We start from the raw sequence: 17,988 nt of genomic DNA, 5'->3' as shown, positions 1-17,988 counted from the left end.
AGTGATGCCCCCCCAACATCCATCTGTTAAGGGTCACGTCTGGTTAATATGCGAATGATCACTTGAGTTAGACACCATAGGGTTTTTGTGGAACACCTTCAGGTGATGAGGATGGGAAAGGAAAAGTTTGACAGGTGAGAGGATTTTTTTAAAAACTTGTAATGGTATCCAGGGTGGGTTATCCTGGCCCTGTTGTGCTGTGGAACTGTAATAACTAACTGGGAGAGTGAAGAAATGTTCATGGCATGCAAGCCTGCAGGTAATTCACTCTGAAGTCAACCAGCACTAACTCAATTGTTGAAGAACACACAATTTTCCTTTATGATGCAATGTTGTTTCTCCGATAAGGATGTGGAGAATCATAGAATGGTTATAGCACAGGAGTAGGTCATTCACAGGAGCAAATAAGTCTTGCTGCAGTTGTGTATCGCCTTGATGAAACTGTACACGGATATTGCGCACTGTTTTTGTCTCCTTACCCGAGGAAGGATTATACTTGCCATAGAGCTAGTGCTATAAAGGTTCACCAGACTGATGGCAGGATTATCCTGCAAGGAGAGACTGATGAAGCCGGGCCTGTATTTTGTAGAGTTTAAAAGAATGAGAGGCAATCGCATTGAACCAAACAAAATTCTTACAGGGCTTAACAGGGTAGATGCAGGAAATAATACCAGAAATCGGCAGGTTGTCTTAGAGGAGAAATTAGACAGGCAACGCTTATACCTGTTGCAATGTAGAAGAGTCAGGGGTGACTTGATTGAAACATACAAGATCCTGAGGGGTCTTGACAAGGGTGGGTATGAAGAGGATGCTTCCTCCTGTGAGAGAATCTAGAACTGTTTGAAAATAAGGGGTCCATTTACGACAGGTGAGTATTTAGGGTGAAGAGTCTCTGGAACTCTCTTCTTCAAAAGGTAATGGAAGCAGAGTCTTTGAATGTTTTCAAGGCAGAGATAAATGGATTCTTCACAAAGGGGTGAAAGGCTATCAGGAATAGATGGGAGTTACCGTCAGATGAGCCATGATCTTATTGAATGGCAGAGCAGACTTGAAGGGCCAAGTGGCCTATTCCTGCCCCAATGTGTATGTCCGTATATTTTGTCTGGCTGGAGTTCTAGAACCGGGAAACACAGTCTCAGAATAAGTAGTAGGCCATTTTAGACTGAGTGAGGAGGAATTTATCCCCACTCCACTGTTACCATTTGCTTTCAGACCCGCCCATGCTTCATCTCTTTCTGCAGGTAAGTGATAGGCCCCGAGCCTGGGCTTCAATTTGCCCTCTTCCACAGCTCCCAATTCCCCTCCGATCCATTCCAGCTCCTGATTGTGTCTGCAGGTAACTAATAGGCTTTGTTTATCCTCTTCCCACTGCTCCCGTGAATGGCTGTGACAACAGGCCTGGGCCTGTATGACCTCCTCTTTCATGGTGTACACTGGGACACTAGTGGGGAGAAATGTAGAAGACAATGAGGAATAAGAAGATTAAAAAATGATTTTTGTTTACAATTTTAGGACAAGGCCTTTGTCAGATGGAAACAATCCATGGTCTACAAGTTTATTGAAGACTCCAACTTTACCTCTAACCTCAGTTTTTGCAAACGTTCCAGACCAAGGTATGAATTTTTACCTTTACCTCTGTTCAGTGTTTTACATTCCATGTGCAGTTTTAACTAGCTACTCTAAGCTGGTAAAGGAACCTTATGATCCATAGATGTGACAGTGAGAATCCTTGCATATATATAGCACTTTTCACCAGCAGCGGATGTCTCAAAGTGCTTTACAGCCAACCTTTGAAGCATAGCCACTGTTATAATGTAGGAAACCTGGCAGTTGGCCATGGGTGACTGTCTGTGTGGAATTTGCATGTTCTCCCAGTGTCTCTGTGGGTTTCCTCCGGGTGCTCCGGTTTTCCCCTACAGTCCAAATATGTGCGAGTTAGGTGGATTGGCCGTGATAAATTGCCCCTTCATAGAGTCACAGTGTAGAAAAGACCCATTGAGTCAGCACTGACACTAACTACCCGTATTCTCGCGCCAATCTCACTTCCCAGCATTTGTCCTGCATTCTTGAACGTGATGGCATTCCAAGTGGTCATCCATGTGCTTTTTTAAAGTTGTGTTTTCCAGGTTCTGCTACCTTCCCAGGCAGATCATTCCAGATGCTCGCACCCTGAGTGAATTTTCTTTTCTCAAATCTCCTAGCAATCACCTGCTTCTCACCCTAAAACTATGCCCCCTTGTAATTGACCCCTCAACCAAGGGCAACAGCTGCTTCCTATTTACCCCTCATAATCTTATACCTCAATCATATCCCCCCCTCAGCCGCCTTTGCTCTAAAGAAAACAATCCAAGTCTAACCAGTGTCTCTTTATAGCTCAGATGCTCCATATCAGGCAACAGCCTAGTGAATAACGCTGTACCCCTCCAGTGCAATCAGCACCATCCTATAGTGAGGTGACCAGAGCTGCACACAGTACTCCAGCTGGGTCTAACCCACCTTCTGTACAGCTCCAACATAACCTCCTTGCTCTTATGTTCTATGCCATGACTGATAAAGGCAAGTGTCCCAAATGCCTCTTAACGTTTTTTAAAAATAAATTTAGAGTACCCAATTCGAGGTTTTTTTCCCATTAAGGGGCAATTTAGCATGGCCAATCCACCTACATTGCACATCTTTGGGCTGTGGGGGCGAAACTCACGCAAACACGGAGAGAATGTGCAAACTCCACACGGACAGTGACCCAGAACTGGGATCGAACCTGGGACCTCGGTGCCATGAGGCAGCAATACTACCCACTGTGCCACCGTGCTACCCCAAATGCCTTTGTAACTACCCTATTCGCCCGCTCTGCCACGTTTGGGGATCTGTGAACAGGTACCCCAAGATCCATCTGTTCCTCTGAGCTTCCTGGTATCCTGCCATTCATTACACACTCCCTTGTCCTATTTCTTCTTCCAAAGTGCATCACTTCGCACTGATCAGGGTTAAATAACATCGGCCACTGCTCTGCCCATCTGACCAACCCATCTATATCTTCCTGTAACCAGTGACCCTCTTCTTCACTGTTCACCCTACCAACCTCGGTGTCGTCTGCAATCATTCTTCCCCCCCCCCCCCCCCCCCACATTCCCGTCTATCATATTGTTTATTTTTTTAAAATAAATATATAAGGAACTCAGCACTGATCCCTATGGTATGCTGCTGGACAAAGGCCTCTGGTTACTCAAACAGCCTTCTACCACTACCCTATACTAAGCCAGTTTTGGATCCATCTCGCCAGGTCTCCAAGAATTCCATGTGCTCCAACCTTCTCAATCAGTCTCCCATATCAAAGGCTTTGCTAAACCTCCGACAGTGCAACTGTCCCTTAGTGCTGCCTTGGTTTTTGTGTTCAATCCTGGAGTGGGAAGCAGAGGTGAGGCTGCTCTATCCGTGGGTGATACTTTGTGAATGAAAACTCATGAAGGAGGGAGGCAGGATGATGCAGCAGTTGTCATTCATAGTCTGTGATGAGCCACTTGATTTCAGTTAGAGGCGATACGGTTGGCGTTGTGCTACTAGATTCGGGGCGGGGGAAATCTCACAGGCTTCCTGCTCCTGTTTGTGAATATCTGATTATCTGAACGTTGAAACCCTCTGGTATCTCTTTCGTCATATCCGAGCCTCGAGGGTGAGATCTCCAGCCGGGCTGTTTGATCAACATGGCAGAGGCAATTCAAAACAAAGCTCGGTCTTCTCCTCAGCTGACATGTAAATGTCCACATTCAGAAGAGGCAGTCATAGCCCGGGGACATTGAAACCAATTGTGCTCCTACAACAGCCTTGGCTATAATCAGCTAAGTCAGCACAGACTTAGCAATCTACTTCATGTGGTTTGTACGGCTGGATAAACCTTAGATGCAATTAGGGGAGGCAGATAGAAGGCTGCTAATGTTCACACACTACAGTGGATGTTTTAAGCTGAGAAAAGGAATGTTTAATTTTCATGGTATTTTGTGTTCCCTGGGAGGAAGCATAGATTTAGACCCATTGTCAGCCTCAAATTTGGGCAGTTCTCTGAAGAAAATTATCCAAATGATCACCGAGATCGGTATTATTTTTTCAAAATTATAAATTAATAAATTTGGAGTACACAATTATTTTTTTTCCAATTAAGGGGTAATTTAGCGTGGCCAATCTACCTACCCTGCACATCTTTGGGTTGTGGGGGCAAAACCCACACAAACACGGGGAGAATGTGCAAACTCCACACGGACAGTGACCTGGGGCTGGGATTCGTACCCGGGTCCTCAGCACTGTGAGGCAGCAGTGCTAACCACTGCACCACCGTGCCGCCCAACCGTGAGCTGTATCATGGAAGTCTTGTGTCCTGAGAACTGGAACCTAATTGTTGACCCCTCTTGATCGTTAGCTTTAGTGTTGGGATGTAAGAGGTGCTGACTGTGGTAGTGAATTGTCTAATTTTTTTCTCTACAGGGAGCACTTCTGAACAGTCACGAGCAGCTGAAGATTATGAAAACCGACCAAAGCAGTCCAAATTACCTAGTCAGGTGTATATTGATCTACCTCTTCGTAAAGATCATCAGGGAGAGGGAGACGGTAGCAATGAAAGCCAGGAGGAGGTGACGCCCGTCAGTTCAGCCAACAGCACACCGCAGGTCACTCCCACCAACAGCCTGAAACGATTAACGCAGAAGAAGAAGACTGATATGGTACTGTATGGGTGTGCTGTGCTCCTTGCGTCTGTGGCTTTGGGGTTTGATGTCCGAGAAGTGAATAAATCGCCGGTCTCGGAGGAAATTGAGGTCAAGGAGGAGAAGAAGAAAAGGGAGGGCCTCTTTCAGAGGACCAGTAGATTCCGTAGAAGCACAAGTCCTCCAAATAGGACAGTCTCCAGGAAGGAGGAGACAAACATTCCCTCACTGAACTCGCACGCCGTTAACCTCTTGTCGATGTCTTCCATATCCAAATGTAATTCCACAAGGTCCTTGCTCCGGTCAGACAGCGAGGATACGTCCATTTGTAACACACCCCTCACTCCGGACGCTGTCACCCACAGACCAGCATTGTTGACTGACAACCCTTCAAACGGTTCTGTAAACGGGGTGCACAAGGATCTGGATCAGTCGCCTTTGTCGGATACAGACGAGCCGGTTTTTATGAGTCTGAGGGAATCCAGTACGGTGTCAGCAGAGGGAGCTACTAATCCCAGTATAACCCACCATGGCCAGCTGCCATCAGATGGAAGCCCAGCCAGTAAGTTGTTTTTTTTATTTGTCAAAGACCCCAGTCCCCAACCAAATGTCTTGCTCCAGGGCCACTCCCCTGGAAGGCTGCACCATGAGTGAGGCGAATGTCGATTTGCACTTGGAATTCCCCACTCCACACCTGATTTTTTAAATCCATTCATGGGATGCACTGTTGGCTGGGCCTGCATTTGTTGCCCATGCCTGAGGGCATTAAAGAGTCAACCACAATGCTGTAAGCCTGGAATCACATGTAGGCCAGACCCAGTAAGGATGATCGATTTCCCTCCCTAAAGGATATTAGTGAACCAGATGGGTTTTTACGACAATTGACAATGGTTTCATCTTTAGACTTGTAATTCCACGTTGTTTTATTGAATTAAAATTTCACCATCTACCATAATGGGATTCGAACCCGGGTCCCCAGAGAATGACTCTGGGTCTCTGGATTGCGTGTCCAGAGACAAAAGCACTACACCACAGCCTCTTCTCTTCCTCCCCACCCACATATAGGCCTCGTACCAACTGGCAGCTGGTGTATCCGTCCCACTGGAAGAGGCTCAAAATCCTCCCTATATGTGCTTCAATAGAGCTCTAACTTGAATAGATCATGGGTCATTAAACTTACAGTGCCAACGGAGGCCATTCAGCCCATCAAGTCTGCACCGGCCCTTGGAAAAAGCACCCTACTTAAGCCCACACCTCCACCCTACCCCCGTAACCCAGTAACTCCACCTAATCTTTTGGACACTATGGGGCAATTTAGCATGGCCAATCCACCCAACCTGCACATCTTAGGACTGTGGGAGGAAACCGGAGCACCCGGAGGAAACCCACGCAGACACGAGGAGAAAGTGCAAACTCCATACAGACAATGACCTGAGGTTGGAATTGATCCCTGGTCCCTGGAGCTGTGAGGCAGCAGTGCTAACCACTGTGCCGCCGTGTCGCCCCATGGAATGGAATGGAACCTAAAATTAAAATTGTCAAGAGACACACCTTTGCCTTCATTTTCTGGAGAACACAAAAAGAGAAGGGAATAATATTGAATGGGAATATTGAAAGGGAGTAATATTGAATGAGTCGAAAGGTAGCAAGGCAGTGAATGGAAGCCAGAGAAATATGGAATAGCACATGAGTCACAAATGGGAAGTGGGCACAAATATCCATGGATGATATTGAGTATCACTGCATTACATAGGAGGCAGAGACACACTGTGGTGCTCTTAAATACTATCTTGATTATTGGGCCCTGAATTTTTAGATTTGTTCTATTTATTGGGCAGTATGATTTTTGTTTCTGGATATTATACACCAGGTTATGTTCCAGTCTGGTGTAGGGACAAAAATCAAATGGAAAATTTATTTGGATGCAGAATCATTTTTTCAAATGATTGTGAAACCATTATTTTTTCTTATATTTCCCGTAGCTAACGGAGTTTCTGACTCCAGTCCACGTAGAGACTCAGAGTTCCCACGTCTTCCAGATCCTAAAACCATGTATCCAGCGTCCGCAAGACGAAGAACCCCAAAAAGGGACGCTACACCCGAGAGACCAAAATCTGGGGACATGGTGTCTCGGCCTCGGCCTTCTTTGTCCCGAAACAGGACAGACCCGTGGCAACTTGTGTCTCAGTCGATCAGCCAAAACGAGTCCTCAGAAGGTTCAGAAGATGCCACGGTGCCGAGTTTGGACATACTTCCCACTACCGAGCGCCAACCCTGTTTGCCCTTTGGTGCCTGCTCTCTACTTGACATGGACATGGAAGGCCAAAGCCAGGATGGCACGGTCCCCCTCTGCAGAAGTGAATCCAAGCCCAGCACACCAAGTGGCTTTGAACTGGCGAGAGAGTTTATGTCTTAGCACCCACTGCCTTGGAGACTGGACCACGCGAACGTTCCCTTTTCTTAAAACTTGGGAGCAAAAATGTATGAATGCAATGAACCTTGTTTGGAGAAATAAATGTGAACAGAATGTAATTTCTTTTCTAGGCAATTGTGTGACACTTTTCTACGGTAGGCCCATGGAGTCACATCTGATCAGAACAGATGAAGAGCACCATCTCACGACTTTGTCCTCTTCATTAACACCCAGCCCTCTCGTCCTGGATCCCAGCTGGATTTGATCTTGTGGTCACTGGTACAGAAGGACTGTCTATCCTGCACCTAGTTCTGGCTCTCAGATTTGGGAAAGGAAGTGCATTTTGTTGCTGGAAAATACGAGATCAATCTACTGCATGTGGAACTGGAGGAACAGTTTTGCATGTAGCCCTTGGTATATTGCACTTTGAATGTTTTGAACATAACAAAATTTTACCTGAGGTCATTTTTAAACTGCAAGTCTTTGGTTTTTTGGGTCATTTTCCAAAACAAAAAACTTGATTAATCTTTTATGCATTGCCTTTTACTGTGGTCCAAAAATGTTAACACTTTACACTCAATTGGCTGGTATAAATTCTGTTCTCTTTTGGCTCTCCATCTTGATTTTTGTTTCTCCCTGACAGAGAGATAGTATCTCTTTTTACTGTTATTCCACACAGTTACCCATTCAATTTAAATGCTGTAGTTTTTATCACAAAATGTGCATGCTCTGTGAACACTTAAAGGCGCAGGAAACACCCATATTGCACAGATTGCGAATACCTTTTTAAAATGAATTGGCGATGCTCTCCTCCCCTCTTGCTCAGCCACAGAACCCAATAATGACCCAGGTTTGTTCGCTGATCTGTACGGAGTTAACTGATCCCAGTCAGAGTGACATTTGACTGTAGCACCCCTGGCTGTGCACTGGTCACTGCATAGTGGACTTTTGCTATTAAGTGCGACCTTTGTGAGGATGGAAGTGGACCAGAAAGTCATGTCCTTGCATTGAAACAATCTGCCCACGCTAACTGATGGCTCACACGCACATTGTGACAATTTGGGTGTGGTAATTGAAGAGGAGTTACTTGCATATAGAACTGCACTCCTCCCGTCGAGGGAGTTGGCACTGTCAAGAAAGGATGAGTGACGACGGGCAAATAAAAGCTGTAACTTGCACTGTGTAAACCAACAAAAGGGATTCTGTGTAAAGTTTAGTTGCAATAATGCATATATTTTATAATACATATGTTTGAGCGTTAACTGGAACAAAATCTGCTGCACACTAAATGAACTTAAATACTGAGACGTTGCTATTTAGATCCCTGAAGTTTAACCTGGAATAATTTCTGAGAACTATTAACTATGTCTGAAGAGGTTTAAAAGGGCTATTTTTAAATTTATAATGACCGGGATCAATGGCTCACTGTGTTTTTAGAAGTTAAAGTTCAGAACATAGTAGCCGAGATTATGTACATTAATTATAGGGTCATAAAAATCCACACCCATGGAATTTTTAAATTTCTTTTTCACCTTTTGAAAACCACAGTAAAAGCCACTGAAACGCTGGAATTAGTTAATATTCAGCTGTATTTGGGTCGCTTCCTCAGTTTTGATGAGGGGTGAGATAAGTGGCTGTGAAAGCTTTTGTGTAGTGTGATCACTTCACCTTTGGTTTACACACGTGTGCCACCTTACTACCCTAACCAATACTGTGTCGGCTGTCGTGGCCCACGAAGCAGACTGAACTTGGAAAAGCAAAACACAATAGCACACGTAAAATATTCTGCTGCTAGTTCTCAACCTATGTGACAAAAGCCACCTTGAAAAATGAGTTTGTGTGTAAAATGTAGTCTGGATGCTGAAGATGTAGTTTTACAGCTCTGCCGACCAGTTTGAACACTGATTTCTTTCATGGCTTCTCACGCCAGCAACCATAGATTTGACAGACTGTATGTAATTTGTTCTGACTTGTAATCCAATGCTCTCCAGATGCCTCCCAGAATCCAGTTTGCCTTATTGTCCCTCAACCCGAACTAGATTCTTCAGGTTACAATCAACTGCCGTTCCCCAAGTCCTTTTTTTAAAAGCAGTAATTCCTCAAAGTTGTATGGTTTATATGGTGATGTGAAATGATAATTCTAAAAAAAATTGTCCCATTAACACATCTTGAAGATATTTCTACTGTCTCCCGGTAAATGGGTAACTTGCACAACCAGGAGCTGAGCTATAGGTATGAATTATGACATTCCACAGTATCAAACAAAAGCCAATCCTTAGTTTTCAGTATTAACTGTAGCTAAGCTCTGGATTTTGTTACGTTAGATCACTTCTTAGTCTGAAATGCGTAAAATTGTCAGTGTTTGTGGGGCTTCCCCCCATGTACTAATGTGTCTTTTATTGGTGGGATTTATGCTGAACCTGGTAAGCTGATAGACATTTTTCATCACAGCAATACAGTCAGTAAAGCCAGATAAATTTGCTGATCCAGCTTAATTTTCTTTAGCCTCCTTTTACAGCTCTAGATATGCTGAGTTGATTCATTCTGCCAGCTTGCTTTAGACTCTATTTGGTGCCAGGGTTCTAGACAGCGTGCAGTTCTGAGCACCATCAGAAAGAAATCTTCCCTTCCCACTTGCACCCCGCTAACCCCCCTTTCTCCCAGATTGTTTTGGTGAGTGATTGTTTTTTTTATTTTGGCTGCCGTGCATGGGGGTCATTTCTATTTACACTCCAGTAAAAAAAAAGCATTTTAGGCTGTTGTGGAGGTATGTGGCCAGCCAATTGAATATTCCCAACATGAAATGATGGTGTTACAGCAGTGCGATTTGAGTTCCTCCTGTTTGAAATGGGTCAACAAAGGTTATACTGTAGTTGCTCACAAGTTAAATGACAAAAAGAACCCAATATGAGCACCTTGCTGATTGTGCCCATCTTTGCAGCAATCTGCTGTTGTATCCTTTTTTGTACACATGCCAGTGGCCAGTAATAATCAGGGAAAAGAAAGAGGATCCAGTGGTGATTACGTTTCCAAGGGTGAATTATTTTTCAATCAAGCGATTTGTCATTTTCCTGCTTAAAAGTCCAATAAGTACAGAACTTTAATTTAGAAAGTGGAACATTGACTTGTAATCCAACTGATACAACTTGCCAGTGTTATTGTGCATTTTAAAATTAGCTAAGCTTTTTAAATAACTGGTTCTTGGAGTATTGTCGTCTTTTACCTCTGTTCAAATACAATCTTAGTTTATTTTTAAAAACATTAATTACTGTACATTCAGAGACTGATTCTGATTCTTGCTTACTTGAATCATACAATTTATTTGTTCTATGATTTTTCAGTAAAATAAGGAAGCTATTTGTACCACTATGTAAATCATCTGTCAAAGGTCTTTTCACTTGAAGATGCTGCTTTATATATTTGTTTAGTTGTATTTTTACTGCAGTTTGAGACTTTGAATAATATTTATGTAAAATCCTAGGTATTAAATAAGAACTTGTTTTATATTTTGCCAAGCGGGCTTGGTCCATGCTGAATCCCAACAAACGCTAGCGGGAGTCCTTTTTGAGAAGCACAGCATCAGAGTACGTGTATAGCCCATGTTGCTTCCCTCTTCTAAACCTATTGTTCTGATATAAAAGCTCTTTTTAAATTAAAAAAATCATTGTCATTTTCGTAATTGTATTGACGGAACAAAACATTGCAGAAAAGCATTCATTTGGATGGATTAACAAGTCTTGATCACTGGTTTGTGCCATTGTTTACTTTGGGTGAAGTCAAACCTCTTTTTATTTACTTGTAATGTAGGCTTTCGATGATAGGAAAACGGGAACGAGGAGTGGGCCATTCTGTCCCTCGAGCCTTTTCCACAATTTAGTTAATATAATGACTGATTATACCTCAAAACATCACCTTGAAAATCAATATAAAATACTAAAAAATTGGTCCCATTTCAGCCATGTCTTGATCTCTTTCCCACCCCTGGATCCAAAGCCTTTTGAGAGAGGCTCTTCCATATTCACACTACCCTTTGGGTGAAAAGATGCTCTGAATCACATAGCTCTAATTTTCAGATTCAATGGGGAAACAGAGGTTAAAATCATTGAATGTTAATTCTTTGAATCTTGCATAGTGTAAACTACGAGATAAACAGATTTGTGCCATCCGTTATAAATTTTCTTCCGTGGTAAGGTAGAAATATTAAAGGAAGTATTATTTTTGCTTCAGCGAACTGATTTCAATCGTTGAATGCAGTTTGCTTTTTATTTAAATCCATTGTGGAATTTCCCAGCAGTGTTCATGTTATCGGGCTTGGCTATCACATGCTCTGTTTAATTAGTCTAAAATCTATTTTGAAAGCTCAGATATGCAAGATACTAGAGGGCACTCAATACCCATGGAGCTCATTCAGAAGAGACCATGCCCACATGAGATTACTTCGACATTACATTAGCCCAGTCATCCTCAATTTAAAATCAGCCTAAGTCCTGGTTCTATATTTAAGGATGATTAGTAATTGATGCCTATTAGATATGTGAATTCAGGAAGGCTTCAGTGTGGCCACTGGCCAGTAATGTTTTGGCCAAGGGCAGCACGGTGGCGCAGTGGGTTAGCCCTGTTGCCTCACGACTCCTAGATCCCAGGTTCGATCCCGGCTCTGGGTCACTGTCCGTGTGGAGTTTGCACATTCTCCCCTGCGTTTGCGTGGGTTTTGGCCCCACAACCCAAAAGATGTGCAGGGTAGGTGAATTGACTATGCTAAATTGCCCTGTAATTGGAAAAAATGAATTGGGTACACTAAATTTAACACAAAAAAATTTTTTTTTAAGTAATGTTTTGGCCAAATGCAAAAAAGATCTCGCAGAGTGTCCTGCTGGCTTTGTTCAGTGGGCTAGACATCTGGTTTTTAATACAGACAAGGCCAGCAGCGCGGGTTCAATTCCCGTACCAGCTTACCCGAACAGGCGCCAGAATGTAGCGACTAGGGGCTTTTCACAGTAACTTCATACTTGTGACAAAAGATTATTATTATACTTCCAGTCAGTGAAAACTACTGGATTACAATGTCCTGTGTCTTGAAGTTGCTCTTCATTTGCAGGTATTGGATAGAACACATCTATCTCCAACATAATCCGTTGTGGAAATGAGACTTCTGTTTCCCCATTCCCTCCCATCAGACGATATCAAGGTGTAATTCTCCATTTTAAAAGCCATCTTACTCCACATTGGAACGTTAACATAAAAGCAATTAATATGAGAACTTGGCTAGCTGTCAAGTCTAAAGTCAGCTTGTTTTATAGAATGAATTATGTTTGAATGCATCGGTTTACAACATGTATGAAAAATTGAAGATAGTTATGGCTGGAAATCATCATGGTAATGTATTAGGTTTCAAAAACAAAAAAATCCCATCAATGTTTACATTGGTGTCTGAGTTGGAGGCGAGGCAGTCCTGTAACTGTGGTTTTCCCATTTTGAATTGGATGTATTGATTTTCAAACAGCTGGGTTTTTTCAATCCCTATTTTTAATTATATCCGCTGTCCTGATTGATTGTGCTGGAGAAGTTAGAAGATTAACCACAAGTTTTATTCAAATTACAAAAACAATTGTGCAAACTGCTCTGGGTGTTACTCCTCCCTGATGCTGGGCTGGTGTGAAAGGTTGACGTATGACTACATTGTTTCTGTGCCTTAAAATGCTATTTTGAATTAAAAGCAGTGGGTTGGAACCAAAAGCCACTAATGTTTTCAATCTTGAAAAGGATAATGTATTGGGTGAAGCTTTGCTTATCGCATGTTACCGCTCTAGGTAATAGACCAAATGGTAGAATGTACTATTGTATTGAAGGACTCTCTATTCTGCTGCCATATTACTGTGCGAGTATGTTGATTAACTTCCTGTAAAAAAAGTTAATCTGCACATTGACAAAAATTTAAACGGAAAAATATTTGGATTGAACAGCCCATTACATTTGTATTGTAAGTCACTTGTTGGGTTTCTGCAATACAACACATACATAGCTGCATACACCTGTGGTCAAGGTGCCCATGTGTGTTTTGCCTTAAAGGAAACATCATTTAAACAATGACTGAAGTATTCCTTTTTCACGTAGATTGTGTAAACTGAATAGTTGGTGCAGATGGGATGGATGTAATGAGACAGTATGCTCTGCTCATCAGTTTTACTTGTATCACAGGTGCTGTTTGGAATAGTATTAACACTGTTACAGTACAAATCTACAATGGGATGTGTATACTACTGAATATTTTCTTTAGCTACAAATTGTCTTTGTATTTTAAGTTGTAGTTGGCACCCATGCTACTGTTGAGGAAAATCACTGCATCACTTTCTGCAAAAAGGATATTTGTATGAGATAATTGTGCTGTAAAGAGAATTTTGGCACTTTTTGGCCAACACAAGAAGCACATCAGTTTTAATAAAACACTTTTTCAGTAATGTTTTGTGCTGTGTTCTAATTGCTCAAGTAAGTGGAGAAGCAAACATGGGGCAGGACTATTTAATTTGGATCACTTTAAAATATGGTGGGTGAATACCCTTGGGCACAATTGTTGCTTTAGAAAACATCGATGTTTAGGGCAGCACTGGACCCAGGCTCAAGTTCCGGCCCTGGATCACTGTCCATGTGGAATTTGCACATTCTGCCTATTTTTTTTAAATGTGAATGCTTGGACCAGGGCAGGATGGTAGCAGTGGTTAGCACTAAGGACCTGGGTTCAACTCTGGCCCACAGTCGGTGTGGAGTTTGCACATTTGTGTGAATGGGTCTCACCTCCACAACCCAAAGATGTGCAGTGTAGATGGATTGGCTATGCTAAATAGCCCCTTAATTTGGTACTTATTTTTTTTTAATAAACAAGATTGCCAGCTGCAAACTATTGTAACATGTAGTGATGAGAACATTCCTTTATGAAGTTCCTCTACCCTGTCCACCAATGTAAGACCATAAGACATAGGAGCGGAAGTAAGGCCATTCGGCCCATCGAGTCCACTCCACCATTCAATCATGGTTGATTTCAACTCCATTTCCCCGCTCTCTCCCCATAGCCCTTAATTCCTCGAGAAATCAAGAATTTATCAATTTCTGTCTTAAAGACACTCAACGTCCCGGCCTCCACCGCCCTCTGTGGCAATGAATTCCACAGACCTACCACTCTCTGGCTGAAGAAATTTCTCCTCATCTCTGTTCTAAAGTGACTCCCTTTTATTCTAAGGCTGTGCCCCCGTGTCCTAGTCTCCCCTGCTAATGGAAACAACTTCCCTACGCCCATCCTATCCAAGCCATTCATTATCTTGTAAGTTTCTATTAGATCGCCCCTCAACCTCCTAAACTCCAATGAATATAATCCCACGATCCTCAGACGTTCATCGTATGTTAGGCCTACCATTCCTGGGATCATCCGTGTGAATCTCCGCTGGACCCGCTCCAGTGCCAGTATGTCCTTCCTGAGGTGTGGGGCCCAAAATTGCTCACAGTATTCTAAATGGGGCCTTACTAGTGCTTTATAAAGCCTCAGAAGTACATCCCTGCTTTTATATTCCAAGCCTCTTGAGATAAATGACAACATTACATTTGCTTTCTTAATTACGGACTCAACCTGCAAGTTTACCTTTAGAGAATCCTGGACTAGGACTCCCAAGTCCCTTTGCACTTTAGCATTATGAATTTTGTCACCGTTTAGAAAATAGTCCATGCCTCTATTCTTTTTTCCAAAGTGCACTTTGCCCACGTTGAATTTCATCAGCCACTTCTTGGACCATTCTCCTAAACTGTAAATCTTTCTGCAGCCTCCCCACCTCCTCAATACTACCTGCCCCTCCACCTATCTTTGTATCATCGGCAAACTTGGCCAGAATGCCCCCAGTCCCGTCATCTAGATCGTTAATATATAAAGAGAACAGCTGTGGCCCCAACACTGAACCCTGCAGGACACCACTTGTCACCGGTTGCCATTCCGAAAAAGAACCTTTTATCCCAACTCTCTGCCTTCTGTCTGACAGCCAATCGTCAATCCATGTTAGTACCTTGCCTCGAATACCATGGGCCCTTATTTTACTCAGCAGTCTCCCGTGAGGCACCTTGTCAAAGGCCTTTTGGCAGTCAAGATAGATAACATCCATTGGCTCTCCTTGGTCTAACCTATTTGTTATCTCTTCAAAGAACTCTAACAGGTTTGTCAGGCACGACCTCCCCTTACCAAATCCATGCTGACTTGTCCTAATCCGACCCTGCACTTCCAAGAATTTAGAAATCTCATCCTTAACGATGGATTCTAGAATTTTGCCAACAACTGAGGTTAGGCTAATTGGCCTATAATTTTCCATTTTTTTTCTTGTTCCCTTCTTGAACAGGGGGGTTATAACAGCGATTTTCCAATCCTCTGGGACTTTCCCTGATTCCAGTGACTTTTGAAAGATCATAACTAACGCCTCCACTATTTCTTCAGCTATCTCCTTTAGAACTCTAGGATGTAGCCCATCTGGGCCCAGAGATTTATCAATTTTCAGACCTTTTAGTTTCTCTAGCACTTTCTCCTTTGTGATGGCAACCATATTCAACTCTGCCCCCTGACTTTCCTGAATTGTTGGGATATTACTCATGTCTTCTACTGTGAAGACTGACGCAAAGTACTTATTAAGTTCCTCAGCTATTTCCTTGTCTCCCATCTCTAGATTACCAGCGTCATTTTGGAGCGGCCCAATGTCTACTTTTGCCTCCCGTTTGTTTTTAATGTATTTAAAGAAACTTTTACTATCATTCCTAATGTTACTGGCTAGCCTACCTTCATATTTGATCCTCTCCTTCCTTATTTCTCTCTTTGTTATCCTCTGTTTGTTTTTGTAGCCTTCCCAATCTTCTGACTTCCCACTACTCTTTGCCACATTATAGGCTCTCTCTTTTGCCTTGATGCATTCCCTGACTTCCTTTGTCAGCCATGGCTGCCTAATCCTCCCTCTGATAACCTTTCTTTTCTTTGGGATGAACCTCTGCACTGTGTCCTCAATTACTCCCAGAAACTCCTGCCATTGCTGTTCTACTGTCTTTCCCACTAGGCTCTGCTTCCAGTCGATTTTCGTCAGTTCCTCCCTCATGCGCCTGTAATTACCTTTATTTAACTGTAAAACCTTTACATCTGGTTCTACCTTCCTTCTTTCAAATTGCAGACTGAATTCAACCATATTATGATCACTGCTTCCTAAGTGTTCCCTTACTTTAAGATCTTTTATCAATTCTGGCTCATTACATAACACTAAGTCCAGAATAGCCTGTTCCCTCGTAGGCTCCATCACAAGCTGTTCCAAAAAGCCATCCTGTAAACATTCAATGAATTCCCTTTCTTTGGGTCCACTGGCAACATTATTTACCCAGTCCACCTGCATATTGAAGTCCCCCATGATCACTGTGACCTTGCCTTTCTGACATGCCCATTCTATTTTGTGGTGCATTTTGTGCCCCTGGTCCTGACCACTGTCAGGAGGCCTGTACATAACTCCCATTATGGTTTTTTTGCCTTTGTGGTTCCTCAACTCTACCCACACAGACTCCACATCGTCTGACCCTATGTCGTTTAGTGCTATTGATTTAATTTCATTTCTAATTAACAAGGCAACCCCGCTCCCTCTGTCTTTTCGATAGGTTGTAAATCCCTGGATGTTTAACTGCCAGTCCCGAACCCCCTGCAACCACGTCTCTGTGATGCCTACCACATCATACCTGCCAGTCACAATCTGGGCCACAAGCTCATCTACCTTGTTCTGTACACTGTGGGCATTTAAATATAGCACCTTTAATTCCCTATTGACTGTCCCTTTTTGTTTTCTTAGTGTGGTGGACCTTGGTTTACTGAGCCTTTCCATACAGTGTCATATTTTGAGAGATGGGGACTATCGTAACCTCTCCTGAGCTCTGTCTTTTCGTGATTTTTTGTAATCCTAAGCAGCTACGCTTCCCACTGATTCCTTCACCTCTTGGTTCCCTGACTTTCCCTCCCGTTGACTATAAATAATACCTCTCCACTGAAAGATCCTCTCCCTTGCAGGTGTTTTAATCATCTTTGCATAGCAATGTAATTGTGGAACTAGGGCTGTTGCAATATTAAAAGTACTACGTAAGGTTATAGGCCCCTATAGGTCATAGCAGGCATAATGGGATGAACAAGACTTTGGCTAAAAGCAGTTTGTATTAACTGGAGCTTAGTATGGGGACACCTGTTTAATGCATCATGTGGCACAGTCAACAAACTTGGTAAATTGTTCAGTAATGGATTGGTTGGGGAAAGTTTGAACCCAAAATTAGAACTTTAGGAAATGTAATATACACTAGCCTCTTTCCTGGTTTGAGGAATCTGGTGGAACAATTCTCAGAAAAGTAAGCTTTCATGAAGTCCCAGCCTTTATTGCAGTACAGATTTTTAAAATACGACAGACAATTTAAAACATAAAAAGAACATTTATATTCAATGACGATTGAGTCACCTAGTTTAAACCTTTATCCCATCTGGTGCCATTCACACTGACTCCCACACAAAAGATTAATCTGATTAAGGCACCCTTGATAGTAATTGTTGGCCTAGCCAAATGAACATGATTGTATGCAAATCTAAGGATATTAAATCCATGGGGCTTCCACCATCCTGAAGGCACAGACCTGAAACAAAGGCAGCTAGTGCTCAGAGCCTGGGTACTCAAGTGATGTTTGGAAACCTAAAGTAACATGTTGAAGCAGCAAATATTTCTGCAGCAGTGAATTTGTTTCATATCATAATTTGCATAGAATGAAAGATTGCACACTGAACTAGTCCCTCAACTCACCTGGATTCCAACTAGATCACAAAGTAAACTGCATTTTGTTCCATTTTTA

General features: G+C 42.7%; 1 protein-coding gene across 5 annotated transcripts in view; it reads left to right on the top strand.

Annotated features, from left to right (window-relative positions):
* The window catches only part of map3k21 (mitogen-activated protein kinase kinase kinase 21), a 120,049-nt gene extending 106,484 nt beyond the window's left edge, over positions 1-13,565 (top strand). For 4 of the 5 annotated variants that reach the window (XM_038816043.1, XM_038816054.1, XM_038816083.1 and 1 more), the window contains 3 exons: positions 1,513-1,613; positions 4,477-5,256; positions 6,677-13,565. In XM_038816043.1, coding sequence (XP_038671971.1) covers positions 1,513-1,613; positions 4,477-5,256; positions 6,677-7,110 — 1,315 coding nt within the window. In that variant the 3' untranslated portion in view covers positions 7,111-13,565. The remainder of the gene's footprint in view (positions 1-1,512; positions 1,614-4,476; positions 5,257-6,676) is intronic. The other variant, XM_038816064.1, reaches the window with a different exon arrangement.
* Positions 13,566-17,988: the final 4,423 nt, after the last annotated feature.

This window comes from Scyliorhinus canicula, chromosome 1 (assembly GCF_902713615.1).
Source record: "Scyliorhinus canicula chromosome 1, sScyCan1.1, whole genome shotgun sequence".
Taxonomy (NCBI): Eukaryota; Metazoa; Chordata; class Chondrichthyes; order Carcharhiniformes; family Scyliorhinidae; genus Scyliorhinus; species Scyliorhinus canicula.
Note: the sequence above shows the minus strand (reverse complement) of the source record. Positions and strands in the feature narration are given on the sequence as shown.